The sequence below is a fragment of the Coffea arabica genome, chromosome 5e, assembly GCF_036785885.1.
Source record: "Coffea arabica cultivar ET-39 chromosome 5e, Coffea Arabica ET-39 HiFi, whole genome shotgun sequence".
Taxonomy (NCBI): Eukaryota; Viridiplantae; Streptophyta; class Magnoliopsida; order Gentianales; family Rubiaceae; genus Coffea; species Coffea arabica.
Genome location: NC_092318.1, coordinates 46,862,017 through 46,887,323, shown reverse-complemented (window position 1 = coordinate 46,887,323; position 25,307 = coordinate 46,862,017). Strand labels below are relative to the sequence as shown.

General features: G+C 35.5%; 3 protein-coding genes across 11 annotated transcripts; 1 reads left to right on the top strand and 2 right to left on the bottom strand.

The window, feature by feature from the left end:
- Positions 1 to 2,715: 2,715 nt before the first annotated feature.
- Positions 2,716 to 6,290, bottom strand: LOC113687568 (uncharacterized). The gene is made up of 9 exons (XM_072048821.1): positions 5,731 to 6,290; positions 5,216 to 5,392; positions 5,043 to 5,132; positions 4,832 to 4,958; positions 3,933 to 4,737; positions 3,658 to 3,823; positions 3,415 to 3,579; positions 3,185 to 3,337; positions 2,716 to 3,097 (listed from the first exon to the last, which is right to left on the bottom strand). The coding sequence occupies exons 1-9, from the start codon at positions 5,791 to 5,793 to the stop codon at positions 2,936 to 2,938; spliced, it is 1,908 nt and encodes a 635-aa protein (XP_071904922.1). The 5' UTR covers positions 5,794 to 6,290; the 3' UTR covers positions 2,716 to 2,935.
- A 911-nt stretch (positions 6,291 to 7,201) lies between these two features.
- Positions 7,202 to 9,959, bottom strand: LOC140006618 (NDR1/HIN1-like protein 6). Its single transcript, XM_072048820.1, has 2 exons — positions 9,892 to 9,959; positions 7,202 to 9,586 (listed from the first exon to the last, which is right to left on the bottom strand). The coding sequence occupies exon 2, from the start codon at positions 8,252 to 8,254 to the stop codon at positions 7,535 to 7,537; it is 720 nt and encodes a 239-aa protein (XP_071904921.1). The 5' UTR covers positions 8,255 to 9,586; positions 9,892 to 9,959; the 3' UTR covers positions 7,202 to 7,534.
- Positions 9,960 to 16,545: 6,586 nt separating this feature from the next.
- Positions 16,546 to 24,034, top strand: LOC113743287 (uncharacterized). 9 transcript variants are annotated; one of them, XM_027271260.2, is made up of 12 exons: positions 16,546 to 16,899; positions 18,308 to 18,410; positions 19,709 to 19,767; positions 19,873 to 20,033; positions 20,217 to 20,326; positions 20,656 to 20,724; positions 21,148 to 21,263; positions 21,966 to 22,020; positions 22,137 to 22,257; positions 22,494 to 22,541; positions 22,653 to 22,747; positions 23,716 to 24,034. In XM_027271260.2, exons 4-12 carry the CDS (start codon positions 19,952 to 19,954, stop codon positions 23,815 to 23,817), a joined length of 798 nt encoding a protein of 265 aa, XP_027127061.2. In that variant the 5' UTR covers positions 16,546 to 16,899; positions 18,308 to 18,410; positions 19,709 to 19,767; positions 19,873 to 19,951; the 3' UTR covers positions 23,818 to 24,034. The 9 variants fall into 9 exon arrangements, with proteins under 9 accessions (XP_027127061.2, XP_071904915.1, XP_071904916.1 ...); XM_072048814.1 differs by lacking the exon at positions 19,709 to 19,767; XM_072048815.1 differs by lacking the exon at positions 19,709 to 19,767 and having other exon boundaries at positions 18,294 to 18,410.
- The last annotated feature ends 1,273 nt before the right edge of the window (positions 24,035 to 25,307 follow it).

Sequence of the window (25,307 nt, the reverse complement as noted above, 5' to 3'; positions counted from 1 at the left end):
AAGTACCCTTTGCCCCATCCCACTGGAGCAATATAATTGAGGCTGCTTTCAAATTAACAATTTGAGCAAGCCCATCCCTGTCAATCACCATTAAGTATCAGTCATGCCTCTTAACTTCAACATCTTACTTTCTTTTTCACATATGTCCATCCACAAATATTTCTCTCAAAGGAATTAGATTTTGGTAGTTTTCTAAATTAGAATCATGGAATTGCAAGAAATATTTTCTTTCTTTTTTTTTTTAAGCAAAAGAGGGGTGGAATTTAAGAAACGGAGAGAGGACATCTTAGAACGCAGAACCTCTACATTCCGGAGCGTCAACACTAGCCGCTCCATTCAAGAACTTGTATGTTCTTACCACCCTATTTAAGCAACAAAGAACATAAACTGCGACAAAGTATTTCTGGAACTTGTCTTGAGGTTTGTCGAGTTATAGTTAATTAGTTGTCTCCTTTCCCCTTTCAATAATTTCCCTCGCTAAATTTGACTCCATAAAGTCATCCCTCATTGAAAATAAAAATTTGTGGTAAGATTAATTCGAGAAAAATGGATCATACTTCATAAATCAGGAAAAAAAAGAAGTGTGTGATTATAGCAATTAGACATCTAAAGGAGGTTATAATTAGCTAAACTACCAAATGAAATCAGAAGAAAAATTAGTCAGAACTTGTGGCCGCATGATAATCAGGCTATCATGGGTTCCTCTGTGCAGACCATTTTTGCGCAGCAACCTTAAAATGCACGCACTGACAATTCCTCTTCATATTTCTTGTCCGAAATATGTTGTACCTCTCTTTTTTTTTTTTTTTGAGTCAAACAACATGTTGAAGTTGTAGCTGCAAATTGGATTGTTAGAGAACAGAGAGTCAATGAAACAGGTTATCAAATTCACTTAGCCGGAATCACTAATGGGCAGTAGAGGGGGGGTTGGTGGCCAACTGAATCCATGGCATGGAAACGTGGAAACGTGCAGTACTGGGGATTGGGGTTTCTTGGCAGCGCATGATGCTGAAAGCTAGGCACCATAAACTACTCTTCATAATTATGCCCCATGTACTGAATGTCAGGGAAACTTTACTACTGGCACATAAGTATGGGAGAATATAATCTGTATACCAGGCAAAACATTACATAAATAGCTCTATTAATGTAGGGCTGTAATCGAACCCAACTAGTCACGAGTAGATTGGTCAAAAACTCGATTCGGATTCGAGTTTGAATAGCTCGATAGGCCTAGAAAGTCGAGATCGAGTATTTAGTAGCAAGACTCGAAGGTTTCGAGCCTGATCGAGTTTTTAAATTTTAATTCTTTAATATATTATTATTATTATGAAATTACTCTTGTGCCCATAAGAGTGGTTGAATTTACAAAATATTTCAGGTCATGTGAATTTTTTTGAAGGACGATAATGTCTTTTCGCTCAAAAATTGTCCAAAAAAAAATGAAATTCCCAAATCTTCATAACTCGAATTCGGTAAGACTCGCATTGACTCAAGCCCCACGTGAATCGAACTCGAGTTCTGTAAGCGATGTATCGAGCTCGAGTTCAAACTCCAGTAATGCCACTTGTTCGAGCTAGAGTATCCTTTTTGATGATTGAGTCGAGCTCAAGTATGACGATATTCGAATTTGACTCAACTCAATTACATCCCTATATTAATACCAAAAAATATATATATACACACACACCACCACCACCACCACCACCAACAACAATCATCACTCACTATGTAAGTAATTACATAAGGAAACTAATATTATTAGAGATGGGTACCGATTTTACACTTCTAATGTTCATGTCTTGGCTTTTAGTACTAGTTGGAATATGCTGAGTGGTTCTCTCATCGACACTTGAGAATTTGCCTTATAATTTACTTATGCATTATCATGTATTTATGTATTAGTATCAAGTGTTACATTCGACCGATTACTTTTTCTATATTGTGACAGATAGCCTTTATTATTTACCTATAAAAAAGGATAACTATAATAATCAATTCTAGATAATTTATATACCTATATGTCACTTGTTTCATGTATTGTGCAAGTAGTAGCTAGTTTATACATTACTTACCTTTCCAGGTCAAACCCAATAAGGAAGGAACAGAAGAAAAGGTCAAAAGCAGCAGAGATTTGTTGGGAAAAGAAAAATCGAATCTTTTTTTTTTCTCCCCAGTTGGGCTTCTTTGGTAAAATCATAAGGATGTGTAATTAGCAAGTCTGAATTGTGCACTTGCAATGATTTACCTCTTATAGAGAAGAATAAATATACTCAACCTGTTTCTTAATTTGCTTGTCATGGTTTTGTTATGCACTATATCCCTGAGGGACGTCCTATTCTCCATTGGAAGTTCTGGACTTTCACTTTCAATTGCTTCAGCATGAAATTGGAACCTGGTCTATTTCTAGTATATTAGTAATTGGATGACATTTAAAGTTTTGTTTCAGAGCCCTGAATCTCATTAACCTTTGTTAGACCTTAATCAATTTGTATCTACAAGAATCTTCTTGAAATGTTGCATTGACAACAAGGGAGGAGGGATATTGGAGATGATGCCGAGCTACATTTCTTGAATGCCAACATTGAGGAGGATATTTAGAGCCAAAAGTGTAGACAATATTTTCTACGTTTGATAGATAAGCACTAACTAAGACGTTGGAAAGAAGCAGATGATAACTGCTCTCTATTAAAACGCTTAATAGTCTTTGCTTGCTTTTGCTAGTAACCAAAACTTTCTTGTATGCACACTAATTCTCAATGAGTTAGTACAATTTTTTTGGATTCCAGATACATCATGTCATTGCACCTGAATCCAGCGCTTCAGTTCAAAAACTACAGGAGATGTTACAACAATGGTTCTAGGCTGTCGTTTGCCAATAGGAGATATGCAGAGATTACTGCACTTGTTTGAGGATTCTATGACTTCACTACTATCACGCATCACTATGTAGTACTCGACCTAGTTCCTTGGTCAAACTGTCAGCTCGCTCATCTTGTCCCCCAGCGAAGGTATAGACTCGAAACGCTAGCTGAAAAGCCCTCCATAGCAGTTTCGTGAGTGCTTTTCGTTTTCCTTCAGTTGCTTCTCTTCGTTCCTGGTGAGAAGTTCATAGTAATTGTAGGGTGCTAGAAAGGGTGAAAAAAATGCAAAAGAGGTAGGTAGCAAATACTTGAATAGTTACCTTGAGTGCCAACTCCATGCAGGCTGAGGAAACATCCACCATAAGTTCCTTGATTCTTATCAATATGTTGAAGTCAAAAACAATATCATGACTTCGAAGATGCTTAGAATCTTCATCTTTGCTCCGGTCCAATAATTCTATATCTACTTTAATCTGGTTGAAGAGTTCATAATTCTCAGTATCTCATTCTTTGATATTGGTTAATTTAGGCGTAAGATCATGAGATTTACCTTGTTGAAATAGCGTTCCACCTTGTCGAGCATCATCTCAACTGGAGGCTCAGTTTTCCAATGCTCCAGGGTAAAAGCTATTCCTTCCAATTTTGAGTGCAATGCAGCGGCTATCCGCAATGATTCCAGCTTCTTTGTAGGAAAATCTTCAAACCTTGCCAAAACCTGTGAAAGCAAAAGCATGTTTTATGTCCTTCTAAACTTTGAATTTGCTGAACCTGCTCAAAATCTGAGATAACTCACCTGAGTCTCATCACTCAATTCCTCTAGATGTTTCTCTACATCTCTACGGAACTTTTGAAGCTCAGCCATGTCTTTTGTCTTAAAGGAACATATGTCATCTCTCAGCTTCATGATCATTTCAGAGTGCTTGTGAACATCTTCTTCAATCTGATGAAAATATGCTGATCTGAAATCCAAACAAAGAGATCATGCACCATGAAGCATCATCATTTGCCATATCTACTTGTCTATTGTAACACAGTCCGTGGTGAATAGTTATTTCCACTGTAAAGTACCTTTTTGTCATTTCAGCAAGGGCTGCAGCCATTCCTTGTTTTATGCTGGTAAGACCACCAACCCGACGATTTATCTTATTAGATATTGCATCAGTAACATTTGATCCTTCCAGTTTTCTTTTGAGATTTCGATACAAGTTTCCCATATGATTTGATCTCCTCAGTTTTGAATTTGATCTCTTCAGGCTTGGGAATTTTCGAACCCCCAATCCTGGAGGAGGAGGTGGAGGCGGAGCAGTACCATTTAGCCGTGAAACCCCAACTGTTGGAGGATGAGGTGGAGGTGGAGCCGCAAGGGGTACTGGAGATGTGGGAATGGATGGGAGTGATAAAGACCGGCTTGCTTCTTTTGGCCTTCTTGCGTTAAGCATGTCACTCAAATTGCTCTTAGGTTTGATTCCAGACTTGGGACTACTTGTGACTTCATTCGTTGCTATTCTTGGTGATCCTTCAGTGGTGCTTTTCGCTTTGCTAAAGTTCTCTGTTTGTTCATCCGCCTTCTTCCTCCCCTCTTTAACAGGAACAGTGCCTTGTAATGACACCGCAGGACATATGTCCGTGGAGATGCATTTTTCCACTGTCTGAAGTAAAGTGGGGAGAGGGTTAGAAGCATCAGCAACTGCACTGGGTTTCATCAGACCAGTAGGGACTGAATTGGGTGATGCTAGAGAAGAACAGGTGTTTTTGATATCTGGAGACATTTCTCTTAAAACGTCTTTATTGCTTTTCTCATCTTCATGCATGACATCAAAATTCTGCCTTGCAGTTTTAATCATATTGTCAAGCTCTTCAATCACTCGTCCACCTTGCATGCACAGAAACTGTAAATTTCCTTTAAAAAAGTCATTTATCAACTCTGAAACATGGAAACAGTTCAATAATAAAGAAAAAGAACTTACCAAGTTGCTTCGAGTTTGTAGCATTTGAGCTACCATCTGCACAGTGCACAGAGTCAGCAACTAACATACGATTGTTGTCCCAGACGTCTCCTATAGATTTTAGAGCCTCGTAAAGATTGGACATCTCCTGGACAAACATCCTTCATCGTGTGAATTCATGTATTTTCAAGAAGTATTATATCTATACTGAGGTACTTAATATTGAATAAACCTGCTGTAATGAAACTTCTTTGCTTTCTTCGATATTCGGCAGGATACTGGGATACAACTTCTTAAGATCCTCCAAAGTTCGCACGACCAACTGAAAGGGAAGTAAAAGTGAGAAATTTATGTCAAAGTCCAAATTGTAAACCTTACTGATTTAGCTGCATTTAGACATAGTACCTCAGCAATTGCAGTAGCATTAGCACAAGGTGGGAGGTGAAGAATGTCTCTAAAGGTTATTATCTTCTTCCTGAGTTCAAACATCAACATCAAGTCTCCTATCCCTCCGCGAGAATTGGCTACTTCCAGGCCTGTTGCTTCCTTGTTAACTTTGGACACGTTCATGCTTACTTTTGCCTATTAGGAACATGGCAAAATACAAGTTACTCAAACATCCAAGTTCAGGGTTAATTGATGTAGGGAAATTTTATCTGTTAAGTTTGCCAATAAACAAGATCGACCGTGTGTTTGTTCTTCTAGTATCATCCTTTTCTTTAGGCAGTTCTTTTAGTGAAATATACTAAAACATTCTTTTCCGTTCTGCTACTAGTTGCTAAACCGGAATGTTTCAAACATGAGCCAATTGCAGACAAGAGATCACAAAACCACGCATAAACTTGTTCCTTGACAGATGCAATGTCAATTGAAACTTTACCCTGCAAATATACCCTGAGATGATCATCGTTGTGCTTTACCTGTCGTTTACAAGAACTTTGTCTCAAAAGAGAAGAAGGGGCAGGATATAATCCACGAGCCATGGCTGATAATTGATTTCAGCCCGATGTTGAATTCAATGATGATGCGGTGATCTTTAAGCAATTATCTTGCTATTCTCAAGAACCTCCAAATCTCGAAAACACGGTAAATCTCCTTAAACAAAACACCAACAGTTCCTTTTGAAATATTAACCTGTAGAAAAAAATTGAGTTCTTATATCACTAATGCCTGCTTTGGTCTTGAATTGGTTAAATGCTGATGGATATATGAGGGAGATTGGAGGGAAGAGAAAATTGAAGAAATTTTGTTCATGATGCATCAGAACTCAGAAATCCCTCTCCCTCCATTGGAGGGCCTTCAGCGAAGGCAAAAAGATGGAATGTTTTGCAGCTTCTTGCAAGATTTATAACTGCTAACTCCATCGTCCTTCGATTCAGGACTTGAAGGGTAAAAAGCTATGCCACTTGTTTTTAACGCATAAAATTCTGTGATCAGCCGTCAAGAGAGAAATCAAGGCAGCATTCATTAGTCTAACAAATGTCGACACCTACGTGATTGGCTCCATACTACAATCTTCTAGTCTATAAGCCCTTGGACGTGACAAAAGTACTACTAGAAAAGAGGCTTTGAGAAAAAAAAAAAAAAAAACTTCCCTGATAAAATCTCTCCCTTGTATGTTCAATTCTACGTCAGTAATTCTTGTTTCGATGTATGTAGAGTTTCATCTCACTCAGGAAAATTGTGACACTCTTTGAAATTTTCATGTTTTAATTCACGTGGATTTCCTGTAAAACAAAATAGATTATCACGCCTCCAATCTGCCATTTCTCTCAGACAAAGCTGCCATTTCTCTGGGTGGTTGGGGAGTTAACGAGCAATTCATAAAGGGTTTCAATCAGGATCTCATTTCTCTCGGACCCTTTGGTTTGCTTTTGTCTTTAGAATATAGATTTTGTAATAGGTAAAAAAAAATTAAAATTTAAAATCCATCAAAGAGTAGCTTTTGCTTCTCTTAATTATACCATATAGACGCTTTGAATAATCAGCTTTTGTAAAATCCAAAGCAAATGAGAACAAATACACTGGCTCAAGTTCCCTATTGGTCGCTTTTGAATTGCAAGATAGATAAGATAACACAATGCATTATATAATCAGCATCATATCATTATTGTGTTTTTGAAGAAACCCGCATTTGTTCATGAAAATCACCACTGGACTTCTTTTAAAAATTTGGTGCCATTCGATGAACGAGTATCAATAACATTTCTTTATTTTTGCATGCATAAATTACAAAGAAGAATATCAAACAATTTTTTTTCTGTTATTAACCTGAGCTGGAAGTCAAAAATGAACTACAGTTTTGATGGAGATCAAAGCATACTTTTTCTCTATAAATAAATATATATATATATTTATATATAACACTCTTGAGAGATGACATGTTACAAGTAGCAATCAAAGAAGTTGTTTTTGTTCTCTCGTGTAAATACTTAATTTACAAAATCAAGAATAGTGGCCCTGGAGGATCCTTAATCACTAACTCTTAATCAACCACCAACATTCCTTGAGAAGAAAGATTAGCTGCCCCAGCATAGATGCATACATACATATTTGTTCTCATGAATTTCTAAGAAGGTAAGGGTTACAGGGGCAGGATACAGGAAACAAGAAAAGGGTGGAGCAGTTAGAATTGAAACCTCTTCCTAAAACAAGAAAACAAGGTGCTTGACCTCTAGAACTACATAGGATCATCCATATGATACCAAGCATTTTACTTAGATCTCATAATGTGAGGTCAAAATCGTATTTGCTTGATAAGATCCCAATTTTCTTGCCCGGAGCTAGATTATCCACCACCAAAGTACAATTAACGAAAACGTGAAATTGCCTGGAGGAAATTTCCCCCACAACAACACTCACAGGAACTTGAATCCGCACCAGCAATGGAATCCTTCCTTTTTCTTTGCTATCTTGAAGAGCCTGTTGAAGACCTGTTCCAAATTCACTCCTTCCTTTCAACTCAATTTGGATCAAAGTTGTATTATGAGGGCCCTGATGAAAATTTGGCAGTGATCCCGAGCAAAGTCTAGAATCTGTGTATTCCACAAGGACTGAGCTTCCCTGACCATATGTGAAACCAATGGCTTTGTTCATGTTGTCGGCTTCCACAGTTACCAAAAACACAGTGTTGAGGCTGAAATCAGGCAGGAGATCAAAGGATTTGACATCCAGGCTTTGAACTTTGTAGGAAGGCACCTTAGGTTCGTAAACAGTGTAGAAATAGAAAGCCAGGACGGAGACGATGAAGATCAGGAGGAAGAGAATGCAATAGCAACAGCAAATGCACCTCAGGCAACTACTTCCACCTGATTTTTTTGGGTAGTAGTCGGAGTTATACCGGGGTACATTTCGGCGACCAGAAGGAGGCGGGCCGTAGTTGCCATTTTTCTTTCCCTGACCGTCCAACATGACATAGGCAGGCGGTGGTGGAGGTGCATTCATTGTGGAGGATGATATGGCATCAACCAGGCAGCGTGTAGGCTTCTTGGAGCCAAATCCATCAAATTCGGAGAACCACCAAAAGCACTGAGAGAAAGAAAGGCTCTTGTTTTTCCTCTCATGCTTTTGTCTAGACCCCTTAATGTCCAAAAGAAGACATGAAGACGGATAACCCGAGATCAATGCACTATGCTACATTAGTTTGGCTATTTTTAGAGAGATTGATCAACAACATTTGGCATTTCTTGCGCCGCCTCTTATCAGTTAAACTTTACTCATTCATAAATTCCTCAGATGATCTTGACCAAATCTACAAGAAACGATGATTTTGCTTATCCAGCCTTTTTTTTTTTTTTGGAGCATTTTCATCACAAGGTCTTCTCTAAATCCATGCAACAGGAAATGGGAATACTGATCAATTACAGGGTTTCTTTTGAATTTATTCTTCCTGATATATATTCTTGTCAAAGACAAACATTCGGTCTACAGCCCATAACATTTTTTTTTTAAAACCTTTTCTTCTGACTACTACTCCTATCTTAACCTACCAAATTGGAGATTCAAAAGCAATTTCCCAAATATGATTCAACATGCCATCCAACAGGAAATAGAACTACATTACTAGACCAAAGCATATTGAGGCCTTATGACCTAAAAACCCTAAAAATACAAAGAAAAGCAACCAAAAAAAAAAAAGGAAAAGGACTTCTAAACTGACTTGCAAATTTTGAAAATGAACAGGAAAAGAGAATTGGACATCTCTGTCTTTTCACCCAAATAAATAGTTGATTAATGAAACTTCAACAAAACCTTGCAATTCTTGAAGGAGAGGATGCACAAATGGCCGATCCAGAATTGCAAGATTTCAGAGTATCAGCTCGCATGAACGACAATACCGAAACTACAACCGTTTTCACCTTGACTACAAACTTCTTCAGCTTCCGCACCCCAGATTTGCGTGAAGAATCCATGGATCCCAACTTGTATGTTCGGAGAAAAATCTGCCTTTGCCTAGCCCTTTTACGTCTATAACTAAAAGAATAGTTCATCATCACAGGACTCTGCCTGTGCTGCTGCTTTTGACTCCTTGGCCTAGGAAATGCTCTCTGGCCAAAAGAATCCGCCATGCTATAAGGGCTATACTGCTCCTTGTCACTCCTCCTTGGCCTAGAAAATGTTCTCTGGCTACCATTATCACCATCCTTTCTTCTCCAAGCATGATCACTAGCTTGATTCAAGGGCTCGTAGCCGTGGGCGCGACGGTGGCTCAACCGCAAAGTGGTGCTCCGCACCAGTGCTGTATCCATGGCAGGCTGGCCTTGCTTGGCTTGCTAGCTATGTACAGAATTATAACATCTAGTCATGTACAAATGAAACTCTACTAGCTTACATATGAAGAATAGACATGCAGCTTTGCGTATTAATCAATGAAATCAGGCTAAAATTTAAATTTTAAATGTGTATAAAATGCAAAATTTTGACCATGGTAGTATTTGTTTCCATTCATGGCGGCCGAATTAAATTTTAGCCATGGAATTATGTGAGAATTTGTGAATAGGAAGGGTCAATTATTCAACCATATGCGGTTTGCATAATGGGAAGGCAGTTTTTGGTAAGTTAATCATGTACAATATACCAACCTCGCTAAGAAATGGACAAATACGTAAATGCCAGCATAAGAGGCAAACGTGACTAAATGAATATGAAGATATTCAAAGATGGCCAAAATTTGACCTTTGACTAGCAATATTAAACCTGTTTCTTTTGTCTAGAAGCTGTAGTCAATGTCAGTTGAAGCAATCTCTTGACATATGTGATGTTTGGCTGATTCATTTCCTTGGAAGGAACAATTTCCTGGAAATGCTTATCCTCTTTGCTTAGATAAGGTCTTGATGTGAACTTTGTGGAGAAAAAGGATTTAGCCCACTAGGTTTCCTATGATAGTTGTAGGATTTTTCTATCTTGTCCAATCATAATTATTGTACTTAATAATGTATTTAAATAAGCTCTTTTCCAAACTAGCATAACACTTTTTCAAAAACATTAACACTTGAAACCCTCTTAACCAGCGTCGTCCTCCATTTAGGCATCCGCTGGCCAAACCGATTGTTACCTCATCAAACAGATTTTCTTGTCTTCAATAATCCCTTCCAATTATAATAATCTAAAAGGACATCAAACATGAAAAACAAATTAAAGCGATTAGAAAAGAAGATTAAAACAAATAAAAGATGTTATCGAAATTAAGTTAATCTAGACTACCCTGAAAGAAAATTAATCTGGACGAACCACAATAGGCCCACCGAAGTCAGCTGGAGGGCTTCAGTTTAAATTAACGCCCATTGGATTCTTTTTGTTAACAACTAGGGCCTGTTTTTTGTCCAGAAGGCAAAACTCAAAAGCCCATATCTTATAATCTTGATGTCAATGAGCAACAGAATTTGGGCCCCGACAAATACGTCAAAGCGATGAATTAATACACTTTCAAGCCCTTTCCTAAAATTAAAGTGCAAGAAGTCTAAAGCCACAAACAGAATTGCTCATGGAAACATTCAGCCATAACTCAACAATAAAGAAATAAATAAAAGTTTACAACAATTGTCTTTCAATTGTACTTGTATCAATGAGCATTCAAGATTTCTTTTTTTTTTTTTTTGTCAGAAAAAAGTTTAGGTAAGTTCAGGTCCGGCCACCGCTACGGGTCAGAGCATGTTCTCGAGACCATAAGTCGCTTATAAGGATTTTTATAGATAGTCTACCGACATAGTTTTCATATCGATAGTAAGATTCGAACATATGACCTTTTGTAAGGAAGTAACATGTCCTTATAAACTGAGCCGATTTGTGTTGGCAATGGGCATTGAAGATAAGCCTTGAAGCTTGGCCTTTGATGTTTTCTTCTTATTTCTTTGCTTTCATTTCATACTCCTTTGCCTTTCTGTGGAGAAGCGAAGCATATGGAGATTGGGGCATGGTGACAAAGAAACAAAGGGTATGACTTAATTGCTCAAAAATATTGTCCCAGATCCATAGTGCAACATTACTGCTACCACTCAGTTTTCCACTGAGTTTTCACTTTCTTGTCCAGAACATAAAGGCACAACAAAATTTAAAACCAGAAGAAAGCCCGCCAGACAAAAGGACATAAATACACCAACAAGAAGAAGATCTTGCATTCCTGCTTCAAGTTCAAATTCCCCTAGATGAATTAATGAGTCTATTAATTGCAAAATTTCCATAATAAATATTTCACATGCCATGAAAGAGCTTTCTGAGCTTCTTTTCTTTTTTGGGAACGAAACACTACTAAATATAATGAAAAGGTCCCACGTTCATGAGACGTAACACAGTAGACAGTGTAACAGTAATGGCAGTCACATAATTAGACCCTATACAGGTAAAAATTTAACTTTTCAACATTTACTTGAGACTCTCAGATTTTGAGTTCGTGAAAATTCACTAGACACATATGCATTAAAAATTCTCACGTAATAGCATGAGTAGAAATTCTTGTTCATTATTAGCATCACTGTCCAAAAGTGTGAATTAGCAAAATGCAAATTTAGTTCACAGGCTTCAAGCCCTCTGTATATAGTGCAATCCCTCTCCCTTTCTTGTGCACCGTTCTCTTCATGTGAGTTTTTGCATTTCTCTCCTTAAGCCCACACTTTTGCCTGTGACTTGCTTCAATACCACCTTTCTTCTTCTACCCCCTTTAAATCTTCCGGCACTTCTCCTCTTTTCTTCCAACCAAGTTCCATAACTTTCCTCATCAAGTACCAAGAAAACCAAGCACAATCAATTTAATAAGAGTCTAAAAACAAAAAAGAAAGAAAAAAAATGAAGGGTTCTTCAGCCAGCTGCATGGCTGCAATGCTTCTTATCTTCCTCTTGTTTCCTTTTTCCCTCCATGCTAGGCATATTGGAAAGCTACGTTCACGTAAGTTTTGTCGATTATTTATTCTTATAAATTTATACAAATCTGTATGTGTGTAAGCGCGAGCGCAGGAGCATGCTAGAGCCAATTTAGTTTAGGGACAAATTTTGTCAGCTAATTTTCAATACCTTAGTTCTTCATACAATTAATGATTGGTAGTAGCAGTTTTATGGTGGTATTCTGCTAATGGTGTTGAGTTTTGTGTCTCAATTACAGGCCATGGGCACCACCATGCAACAGTGGCTAGCAGAAAAGCGGTAGGATTTGTTACACCACAAAAGTACTGGGATAGAAGGCCAATGATGCACAAGAGAGCTGACACCCTGCAAATTGCTGGATCAAGTTTACCTGATTGTTCACATGCCTGTGGATCCTGTAACCCCTGTAGATTGGTTATGGTTAGCTTTGTTTGTGCTTCACTTGAGGAGGCTGAGACGTGTCCCATGGCTTATAAGTGCATGTGCCACAACAAGTCATATCCTGTTCCATGATCACTAATATTTTTTGTGTAGCACTTTACTCTGTAGGTAGTTAGTTAATCAGTAGGTTTTTTTGGTGGATATTTTGTAAGTTGGTTTAACACTAGGGTCTCTGGCTCTCTTCAATCATGGATCTGTAAAATATAGTGGTAGCATTTTTTGCTTGGTTTATATTTCTCTTACTTCCCTTTTTCTAAGGTTCTTATACTTTTTCTCAAAAATTCTATAATACCCTTGAGTTATAATTGACAACAAAAAATGGAAAGGAAAAAAAATGATTCACAGTCTCTATTTCATTTTATTTTTACCTGCTATCACTATTACAGTATTACCTACCCCATCAACATCTAAATCACCATTAAATAAACACTTATTTTTGTCTAATGTTCTTCTTTTACCTAAAAATTTCTGATGTAGACCATTGTATCAACTATAAACGCTACATTAGATACTCAAAAACTTACCTACAATCTCATATCAATATCAAATTTTACTTAATACACAACACTATTCATCAATATCCCTAAATTTCAATTCCATGGTTGCCACCTTTTTAATACAAAATAATCTTAGTCATCACTACTAATATCAATATCTAATATACTCCATTGGCACAGAGTTCAAAATCAATCAAATTCTCTCTACGGGAATAATATCAATAATTGTAACTAAAAAATAGAAACATAATGTAGTTTTAAATATACACTAGGAACCCTTTTTTTCATGACAACCATAATAGTACAACCTATATTTAGTCCCCATTCCACTTCCTATCCTTAATTTTTATTTTCTATCACTACCACTATCTTCATCTCTATCTAGGTTGGTATGAAATTAGCACTCAATTTATCATTTGACAATTTCAATTTGGTAATGTCTATCAAAAATTGGAAACAAAAATGGGCGCAAGGAAACTATTTAATAATAATGGAAAAGTAATAATTTGGAATAGATATCAACATAGGTAAGTATTGATGGTTTGGTGTGTATGGTGATTTTATTAATGGCGACAGTACACATTTGATTGATAATAATAAATAAATGAGTTTGAAAGAAAAATAGATGTAAGAGGAAGAACATAGATAGTTAAATGAGAAAAACTATATTTTGAATTATTGGTTGATAATAGATGAGAGAACTTTAATATTTGATCATAGAGTTTTTCAATGAGTTGACAATTAATAAAGGGCATTATTGTTATCTTTTGATCACACCAAGAGTGGTCTCCGTAATTATATATACCTCAAGGGAGTCGAGTGAAATTGTAGGAAACCTCAGGAGAGGTTTCTGAAATTATCCCAATATATAATGCTTGAGCATTAGCGGTTGATGATGTAAATATTTTTTGTCATCTTTTGAATTTTGAATTTTACCCTTATAAAAATTAATTTTTACCCTAATCACTTAATCATATTTTGCCAATATGACTATTCATAATCACCCTACATATTGTAACTACCAAATTACTATAATCACATAAACCAAAGTTTTTGTCATTAAAATTTTATACAAATTTTTTTGTATGTGACAGACAATTTTATACAAAATTGATTCATTTTAATTGCTCCCTAATTGCACGCATATCGGGTGTACCCTTCAAACTAGTTATTATAATTAAAGCGTTTTCAACCCTTGATAGCCTTCAATTAGAATAAAATTTAAATTTTTATCAGTTAACTAGTTAAGCCCTCCACGTTCTAGAGTTGTTGGCAAAGTGGGAATTGAAGTCAAAATGATCGTATGGGCCCGTAGGTGTCAGCTAAAGTATGGGCATTTCTGTCCCAAAAATATCTTTTGTTTGAAATTTTAAGCCCTCTGTAGAATTGGTCATACAGCATTACCCAAATGAAAATGATGGAAAATGAGAATTTCTCAAAGGAACGGAAGGCACCAGAGCCCATGTTGCCTTCACACTGTAAAAGGATACATTATCAAATAGTTAAAATAAATAAATATATAAATGAGAAATCATAGATAATGCTACATCTACTATGGAAAAGAAAATCCCTTAATTTGTGTCAATTTATTTACAAGATTCGTGAGCCAAAAGTGGATTCCAAATCTAAAGTCATGCTTGAATCTGGAATTCAAGTGCAAAATGTAATTGCAAAATAAGAATTTATTACCTGATGTGAGTAATTTAATTTTCTCAAGAGTTTAAAATAAATGTGGCACCTCAAAGCTACAGTTAGTGCATCAAACTTACTTAAATGTCCATGCTTTGCAGTTTTTTTTTATTATTATTTTGTCCATGGTTTATTTGACCCAATAATCAATAAGATTATAATAGAAGATAATAACAAGAAATAGAAATGTTCTTGTATAGAAAATGCAACATGATTTTTTTTGGGCAAATGATATTAGTACTCAAAAAAATTCCTATAAAATATCTTGGGAGATAAAATTGCCCTACTTTATCTTTTGAATTCACTTAATTTTCCCTACTCTTAAATTAAACTTATACTGTTTTACAACAACAAATGATGGAGAATTCCTAATACCGATGATCAATTGTTTAGTAGTTCTTGAGTAAAGTACTAGACTTTGTGTTTTGGAATTATTTGTTATTTTGGTCTGTTCATTATTTTTTTGGTGGAGTTTTATAACATCATGTTGGAGGTTTATTTTTTGGAAAAAAAATAAAGACTTTGTAGTCAATAGTATAGAGATCTCTATAAAAATAAGGTGAAATAGTTATTAAGCTAGCCTTGAGGATAACTTTGACATTTAAATTATTAGAGATTCTAGAGTATGGGTGTTTATATCATTTTCAACAATAATGAGAAAGGGAGGAGTGTCCGGAAATTTTTTTTTTGGAGTGTCAATATCATTTCCTTTTTCTTGACATGCTAAACAAATACTAACAAAAAAATATTTTTCCATAAAATTAATCTAGAGAATATGGTATCAAGTTATTCCTAAAAAGGAAATTCATTTTTATTTGTGAAAAAAAAAACTTTAGAAATTTAAGAAAAATATATTGATTTATTCAAAATCTAAAGGGAGGGTGAGGAATAAGATCTGTATTCATCTTGAAAAAAAACCTTCTACAATTGTATGGATGGATTAAATTAGATGTAAGTTTGTTCTAATTAATGTTGTTGAGTTACAATTGTATGGATGGATCCACCAATGTTGGTAAATTAATTGTATCCACACCAATTTTTTTTTTTTTTAAATTAGGTTGTATGGATAGGCCGAATTAGCCTTCTACAATCTACTGCATGTATTCTACAATATATTTGCGTTTCCATTTTTGTTAATCTCACTCCTAGTATTATTTTAGGGATAATTTCGGAAACCTCCCTTGAGATTTCTGACTATTTCACTAGTCTTCCTTAAAGTTTACAAAATTATACAAACCTCCCCCAAGGTTAAGGTTTTGATAACAAAATTAGTTTAGTTAGAAAAAGTAATATTAAAAAATTACTTTAAAAAGAGAAATGAAACTTTTATTTTATAAATACCTCTTGTGCATGTATATAAGTGTATTAGTAAAAGAATAATAATAATTAAAAGTTATAAATAATTAATACACACATTTCACCACTCAAAAAATTTACATTTAATAAATTAGACCACAAATAAATAACAAAACTACACTAACGATCACAAGATTTAACAATACAAACTAGACATTTCTTTTAATATAATGTTTGCTATGATTCTTATGATTTTGAACAAAGAAATTTTTGAATTTTGTATTTCTTTTTCCTCCTTTCTTTAATTATATATTTTTTATTTATTAGGTCATATAATGAAATAAATAATAGTAGTGCAAATAACAAAAAATGGGGCGCGAATAACATTTCTTAATTCCGTACTTCATTTCCAACATTGGGATTGGGGTCAACTTCAGTTGACCTTTGGAATTTAACGTTAGCACATCGGCAAGAACTGCAACCGGATTTCGCGGACTTTCAGCGACATGACTGGTTTTAGAATGCAATTAATGGCAAATCAGAAAATCAGATCACTACTCCTCCTGCTCTTCTTCCCATAGCACCCCACCACCAACCCCCCCCCCCCCCAACACCTCTGCCCTTTTCTGCTGCGGTGCTTACCTCCGCCTCCTTCATCCCTATCCTCCTCCATCATCTCCACCATTTCTAGCCCCACCACTTCCTCCCAACTGGGTCCCAACTATCAACACCTCCTCAAACTGTCACCGAACAAATCATCAACAAACAAGAATTTCATTCACCTCTCATCTATTATGCTATGACTAAAAGGTAACTTTTTCTCTCCACCCCTTTAAATCTTATAGCATAATTGATCCATGCATCTGTTTGCATGTGCTTTCTTTGGCTTTTTGTTTCATGGAAATGTGTATAATGGGTGCATTACATAATACTCATGCATGCTTTGCCTTTTCTCTTTTGAAAAACTTTTCTTGTTTGTCTCCAATAAAGTTAATGCAACAAAAAGGGTACCCTTTAATTGCGCTGTTAATCTTCCCTTAACATGTGAAATCCTAACATTTCACCTTTTTCCCTTTTCGGCTCCAAACAAGAATTGGTTCTGGAGAATCTGAACGCGTCTAGGGATATTTTAATAGAATTTTTTAGTGCAGTAAGCCAATCAATTGGAAAAAGAAGTCAAAGCAGAAATTTCAAAGTTTCTTATTGATGAGTTTATTGCACAATCTGTTGTGGTGAGTGGCTAACATGAATACTTAGCATAGGGGAGCTAAGGAGCAAGAGAGAGATTTTAGTAATGATGTGAGGTTGAATTATAGGAGCAAGCGTGGGTCGGTACAATAATTATGATGATCTTTTCATCATTATTTTAGATAACCTTTTCTTGTTGGTTATAAAGGGTGGTAGAATTTGATTCACCAACTTTTGTCTCTGATGAGATTAAGGCGTAGGCATTACATACCTTCTTGTGCATCTCACCGTAGAGTAAGCTTCGGCTTCTACTCAGTCATTGATTTATATTTTTCTTGGAGAATGAGATCACAAATTACTTTGTTAGTGAATTGAAGCTGTGTTAATGATTAGAAGCTTGTTCATTTAGTTGCACATGAGTCATTCTGCTTCAATTTATTGTTCTTCTTGCCTGATATCTCTATCTTGTTTTTGTCAGTTCAGCTGATCGTTATTTGTGGACTAGTTTTGATGCTCTAGTGTAAACTTTTCTTTTATTGCTTATATAAGCAAGCCTCTCTGTATTTAAACGGATCCCTTTTCCATGCGTTTATTATAATTCTCATATTTAATTCATAATTTTGCTAAAGATGTTAGCTCTTAAAGTACCAATCTCATTTGATGGAAGCTTATTTTGGCATGAAAATCCGTGCAGATAATGCTTTTTATGTGTTTTGCTTGGCATAATTGACTATTTATTGCTGATCATGCCAATGCATACGCTTAGAAAAGTCAGAACTAATACATTTTGGGTGCGCAAATCTTCATTAACTTCATTAGTTTGAGGCCAATTAGCTTTTTTAGGTTCAAATTTCCCTCATTTTTGTACTTTTGAATGGGGGTAGGTAGGGATTTATAAGCTATTACAATCATGAGAGTATTTATAAGCTATTACAATCATGAGAGTATTCATCCTGTTTATTGTATTGAAATAAGCATTTATTCATGGTCATACCATCCACTTTGTACTTAAACAGGCTTATGAATCCAGGTTGACGAAGATGAAATTTATTGGGATGCAAAGAAGCAGGATGAAGAATCAGCATTGTCACCTAATTCTCCTCGTGCAATATCACAATTAGCTCAGTGCTTCAGTGAGTATAAGTTTTTCACTCAATTAAGTATTGCCCCTGAATAGTTTCTATAAAGGATCCCTATCTTTGCTTTGTTTCTATGTCTCTTCATATCAAAGTTCTGCTCCACATCCTCCTCTTTGTCTCCGTCCTTTCATGAGCCTTTGCCTTCCTTATATCTTTTTTTTCTCCCTCTACTGTCTTCACTGCTTCAAAATCACTGGAGGATACCCTTTTATGGCTTTCCCTCTAGATTTTGCTTATATAGTTTGTACTGTAATTGCAGTCTTTGAGTAGCTGATAAAAATAGGAAGCTTTCATTTAAGACATTTAAAACGTCAGATCCAGAAATTTGGCCTGCACCTTTTCCTCAGAGATACCAACTCATCTAGGAAAAAGAATTTATAAGAAACAAATCTTTGATTCATATACCAGGTCCTGGAGATCAGAAGCTTCCCGCATTCTGATGAAGAAATGTTTTGGCTAGAAGCCTAGAAATATTAGCTTGAAGAGGGTGAATAATGTATCATCTTTGGAGGACAACATTTACTTTCTTGAGTCAAGGAAAGCCAGAAGGTTGAGATACCCCTCTTACAATCCATATCAGCTAGCAAAGGTCATATGAGATCATAATCAATAACATAGACAACCATTCACTTTTGAAAAATAGGAAGTTACAGCTTCAGAAATCTATGTATATTTGCTTCCTGGTTCTTGCAAGTTCTAACAGTATTTGTCGGTCTTGTTGGTTACCTCAAGCTGATTTTGGAACTTTGTGCATTGTACTAGTCAAATCTGAGTCCAAAAATTAGATACTGCTACCTTAAAGGGCGTTGGGTCAAGACAATGCAAAATTCTTCATTGAGCGTGAGATTAGATGGTTGATGTTCAAAATTGGTTCCAGATGTGAATTTAGCTCCCAGGCAGTGTTTAGGATAGAGTGTCTGCTTCAAAAACATCTACGACTTGAGAGAGCCCACTGCATTTGTGAGGCAACCTTATGACAGTTCTATTTGTAAAAACATGTTTTCCTAAGCACATATAGAAACACTCTAAGAATGCAATCTCCCAATCTCACCAGAATCATAACATAATGAAAATTTCAATACTTGCTCATAACAAGATATTCATCAGATGTTATGTGGAATTCTTATTTATCATTTTCTGTTCCTAAACAAAGTCCTGCCTGATATAATTGGAAACAATTGCTGTTTGGAATTGTGGATTCTATTCATCTCTGATGTGAAAGGAATGATTGGCGAATACAGTAGTTCATTTTTCATCTGAATTTTGCAACATCCAAATGAACGCTATTGCAGAATTTGTGCTTCCATGTCAATTGGAAATACCCTCTACTAAAAGATGTTGACAAGAGATGGTATGGATTGGTGGCTTTAAGTTTTTGGTTAGATGACTCAGACAGTGCATGTATCTCTTCAAAATAAAGTCCTCATGGGAAAAGCTAAACTGTTTGTCTACCTAGGTTCCTAACCTCCCGGGCAAACTACTGTCAGCACCACCATATCAAAACTCAGTTCTGATTTCTGAAATTGGTTCAAGGCATGTTCCAAGTTTTGTGCAAAAGAGGAATTCTCATGCAGTTCACATGCTGTGTCTTCTTGCAGCCGGAGCTTACAGAAAACAGTACAATATAATTTCAACATTGTGTAGTAATGACATGCGTCAATTGATACGTGAATGTCCTTCAATTAGTTTTGGACGTGAACTTCTACATATAGCCCTTATATCTTCTTGTGCACAAATTTCCTGAATTTTAGATTAGATTAATTTTAGTCATATATTGACTCCAGGTCTCGATCTTTACAGCTAATGCTATGGTTGGTCCACGAGCATGGATAGGAGGAATTTTTAGTCGATCAACCAATAGAAGGTTTGGAAGTGGCAGATTTTTTTATTATAATTTTAGTCCTCATCAGGTGAGTTCCTAATTGAAAAACCAAAACTTTTACCAGTCTTTTAGGGCAAATCTGATTCATCAGCCTCTTTTTCCTGTTCACATGTATCCCTCTTTTGGTATCTTTATTTGTTTTATTTGTTTATAAACATTTTTACGTGTAAATATGTTTCCTAAAACCTTTTCTGGTTACTGTTTTGAGGGATTTAAAAGTCTTACTTGTGAGATTCATGTTGCTTTAAGGGCACAAATTTGTCATATGATTAAGAAATAAACAAGAGAAAGTTGAACATTGACAAAGGAGAAATTTTGTGCCTTAAAAATAACATCTTCATTTCAAACTGTCTACAGGAAGAGAGTCTTCGAAACCTTCAGGAACGGATTGGAGTACCTTTTGATGAGACTTGCTTCAATCATCAGGTATCGCTTCCATTACATTCTTATCAGATGTAGTGTTCCTCCAATTTCTTTTCTGTGTTCATTTCAATTACTTTAGGGTTGTTATAATGCTGGACTTATGTAGTTGATGTTCCAATAAATAGCAGATTGTGTACCAGTATTGTTTACATTTGCGGATATAGTCTATTATTTTGTGTCTGTGCCTCTTACAAAAAATTACAGGTGGACAGATGACCCCCAATTCCTTTCTCTTTCCTTTTACTATCTTTTCCAAAAACTAGTGCTTTATTATATCCTGAATGAATAAGATTATACAGATTCTCAATAGCTCTATCTTACAGTTATCGTGCTTTAATAGTTCACTGGGGATGTCCGTATTGTTAGCTTCTAGAACTCAGAAAATTTAACAAGCTAACATTTTGATACTGATGGTTCTACTACCAGCAAGCTCTCCATGCTTTGTGGGACTTATCATTTCCCAACGTTAAGCTCAAAGGCTTAATCTCTGATCAGTGGAAGGATATGGGGTGGCAAGGAGTGAACCCAGCTACAGACTTCAGGTAAACTTCTGATTTTTCGATATTGGTTTCTTGCTAGAGTAATTTGAATGATAAGATGACTTACGCTAAGACGAAATACATATACTGTGAGGAAGAAGAAGGATATCCATGAAAGGGACTTGATTTATTTGGTAAATTTTAGCTTCCTTAAATTTGGACAATGATTAATGTGTCATGCTTCTCGGACTAAAGAATACTTGCGTTTGAAGACTTGGCTTCTTCTGTTCAACTGTTCAACATTGTTCTTGGTCTTTATTAGCAAACATCTCGATGACTGTGTTTGGAAAGATTTCTTCAAAGAAATTGTTTATTCATTTTCCCAAATTTTTGCTAGTACGATACGTTTTCTTGTACAATTTGAGCACACTTAGGAGCTTATTTTTCCTACCTCTGCAACAGAATTATGTTTAGTTGATAAATGGAAGTTTCCTCACCTTGAAAGATGTTCATTAGGTAAAATTTATTATGACAAATCATTGGACCAGGTAAGATCTAGAAATAGTTTACTTGTTTGCTTGCTCTATGAATGTAATCTGGTTTTACGTATTTTCTTTAATCCACATCCTTCTCTTCCTTTGCTTTTTGATGTAATAAACTACTTGATTTTGGCACGGAGTTAGATCCTTATATTTTGCTTGTAAAGCTGCATTCTTATTGTCAGAAAGTATGTTCTCATAAAAAAAAAATTTTTCTTGATCCCAGGGGTTGTGGTTTCATTTCGCTCGAGAATTTATTGTTTTTCGGAAGAACTTATCCGGTATGGTTGCTTGGCTGCTGCTACACAAAGCATTGACTGCTGAATAGGGATAGTCCTATTGTAGTTTATTGAAATAATGATGAGTTTTTACTAATAATGTATAATTCAAAATGAAGGCTTCTTTTCATAGGTTGCTATTCAAGCAAACTGGAGAACGTGCTAAGTGGGAATACCCATTTGCTGTTGCTGGAATTAATGTATCATTTATGCTGATCCAAATGTTGGATTTATACTCAGGTATGTAAAAGAATACAAATTTAGGCACAACATATTTATACCAAGAGATGAATTTCCTACCTCATATCTCCATCTTTACTTGTCAAATTGCATTTGTCTGCTTGCTTTCCCAGTTACTTGGAAATGCACCCCATTAAAGATTGTTTCAGCTCTAGAGTTTCATTGCCATTTTCTCCAGCAGAAAAACAGAAAGGAACTGTGCGTTTTGACTCTAATTAACCTTTTGTTCAATGCAGCGAAACCTAAGTGCCTTCCAGGAGTCAATTTCATCAAAATGTTGGGAGGTAATTAGTAGCAATGTAAACTATATGAATTTCAATGCTTCATGAATTGGGTTGCTTGATTGAATTTGCACTGTAACTATCTGAAAAAATTTTTAATTTGCACGATTGCAGAAGATAAAGAGGCATTTGATATACTATATTGTATAGCATTTGCAATGATGGATGCGCAATGGCTTGCAATGCATGCTTCGTATATGGACTTCAATGTATGTATCTCTCCTCTCTCTCTCTCTCTCTCTCTCTCTCTCAAAATGCCTTGCTCAGCAAAAGCAATTACATTGGAAAACCTGAGACGGCTTTCATATTCCATCCTAATATAACTAATTTGGCAACAAGCTAGACTAACTTTTGCACTTAGGCTTTATAATCTCATTTCCTATGCTAACAAAATGGTTAAATGGTTCGATTTCAGTTGTATATAGAAATAGTTAAGAGTTAAACAACAAGATTTTTTTGGCATTATTCACTTATTTTTGTTGCTTCTACCTCCCAATTTTGTTCAGATGTATCTATTCACTGCTTTTACATGTCATTGCACAAGAAATTGTTAAGATGATTTTTATTTTATTTTTTTATGAATTCAATTCATGATCATACTTCGGTATAAATAACCCTGATGAAGGCTTAGCAGAGCGTGTCATTTTCATTTATTAAGTCTTGAAGAGAATAAAAGAATAGCAAGAATACAAGGCCAAATTGGTTATAGTTGACCTCAATGGCACTAATGGATGCCTTTTTCTCATAACAATTGCCACATTTGAGTGCAATGAGTTTTTTCCTTCTGTCTCAAATAGCAGGTAATTTTCAATCTCATGTCTTTTCAGGAAAAATTCTGTTGAATTTGAAATTCCAACTGAGGTGCAAATTATGCTAAACGATGAATTGGCTTCTTGGTTACATATATTGCTTGATCTAGCATTCGCCATTACAGTCTTGGATATTATAAAGCCATTAAGGTGGCTGATATTTGCATTCCTGTTTAAAGGATGATAAAGGTCTAAGGATCGATGTGCATGGTACTACAGTTAAAACCAAGGCTGATCAATCTGTTTGCTTCTGCAGCCTTCACTTACTAATCTTGATTTGGGGTCCAGATATTCCAGAAATAAAACACATGTTTCTGTGTGGAGTAAGACTATTAAATCTATTTCTTTTCTCTGTTTAATCACTTCAGGAGGTTTTACGAGTAACCAGGATACAATTGGAAAGAGAATTGTCTTTAGAAGATGTGCATAAGATACAAGATCTGCCAGCTTTCAACCTATTGTTCCACTAGTTCTTCTGCTTACCACTTTCCTCTTAAACCAACAAATTACTGCTCTATTAGTGTACCGTTAGCTCAGCAAATGGAGGTCCAAAGCAAATGAACCATTCAGGAGGGTAATTTCCACAATGTAGACCATATGTAGAGAAGGGTATTTGTCTTGGATATCTATGTGTAAATTGTACTTATGCCAATTCAGGTGGTTGTATGGAAAAAGTTTTGCTCAGAAGACCATTGCCTATCTTGCACTTCATCTTATTACTATTTTTGGGGCAGATGCTGCTCAAAGAAATGACTAACCAGAAGCTAATTATGCCTTTCTAATTAGACTCTTCAGTGATGTTCTTTTCATTTGATTCTTATGCTCCTGTTGTCATTTGCTACTGGTTTTCTTGCATGCATTTTGTGGTACAACGTTAAATGTAGGTTCTACTTGTCAAGTGGGATTACCATTAAAGGATAGAAATTGAGTAGATTAATATGATCTGAAAAATTTTCAAACTTTTCTAGCCACAGAAAATTTGCATCTGTATGGCCCTTGATAAAATTTTGATTTCTCTCAAGTCTTAACGGTGTTTCAATGTATCTATGTATTAATATGATCTGATAAAATTTGCATCTGTGATGGGTATCCATTTATATGTCCACTTCCAAGTAAGGCAACATCCAAATCCACAAAGTAAGTGCCATTGTGAAGTGAAAAGGTCAATTCTAACATTGGAACCATAAGTCAGAAGGCGTTTTGACAATCTTGGGGTTTTCATACTTGGAACAATCCCTTTTTTGACACTATAATCTATATATCCCTGATTGATAATTCAATTTAACATTTAAAATTAATGAATTTAGATTTTGACATATTCAAATAAGTTTGAAAATCAAAAGTAGAACATTTTAATTAACAAAGTGGCATTGTATTTTTTAAACAAAATTTATTCCAAAGAATAAGTGATCAGTTACTTACTTATTACTTAATACAAAATATGCTTAAATGTTAAGATTTTAATACTTAACAATTTAACAATTTAATATATTCAAATTTCAAATTTTAATTTTATCAAACGCATTCAGAATCATATGAAGAAAAAATAATGATCGTCCCGCTAAGGACAATTAAACAAGTTTGAGCTTTATTATTAGTCACTATACAATCAAGATAAGACCTCAAAAGTCATGTCCTCATTGCGTGGAGCTCCCTTCATTGATATGACAACTATTAAAAGGTTTATCTTCTGTGACCACAAAAAATGGACTAATAAAGTGCTGTTATATTTCTTATAGTATGCCATTGGCTCTCGTATGAATTGAAAACAGCTCTTCCAAGAAACCGTACTATGGGATTGATGACAAAAGAAATCATATTGCTCTAATCACAATTAACAGTTGATGCCACTAGTTGATGACAAAACAGTTTTAGCTTAATTAATTGATGTCAACAACAGCTCAAGGACAAGTGGTGTTTGGAACTAATGAGAACGAATAAGTCCTTGTCGACTAAATTG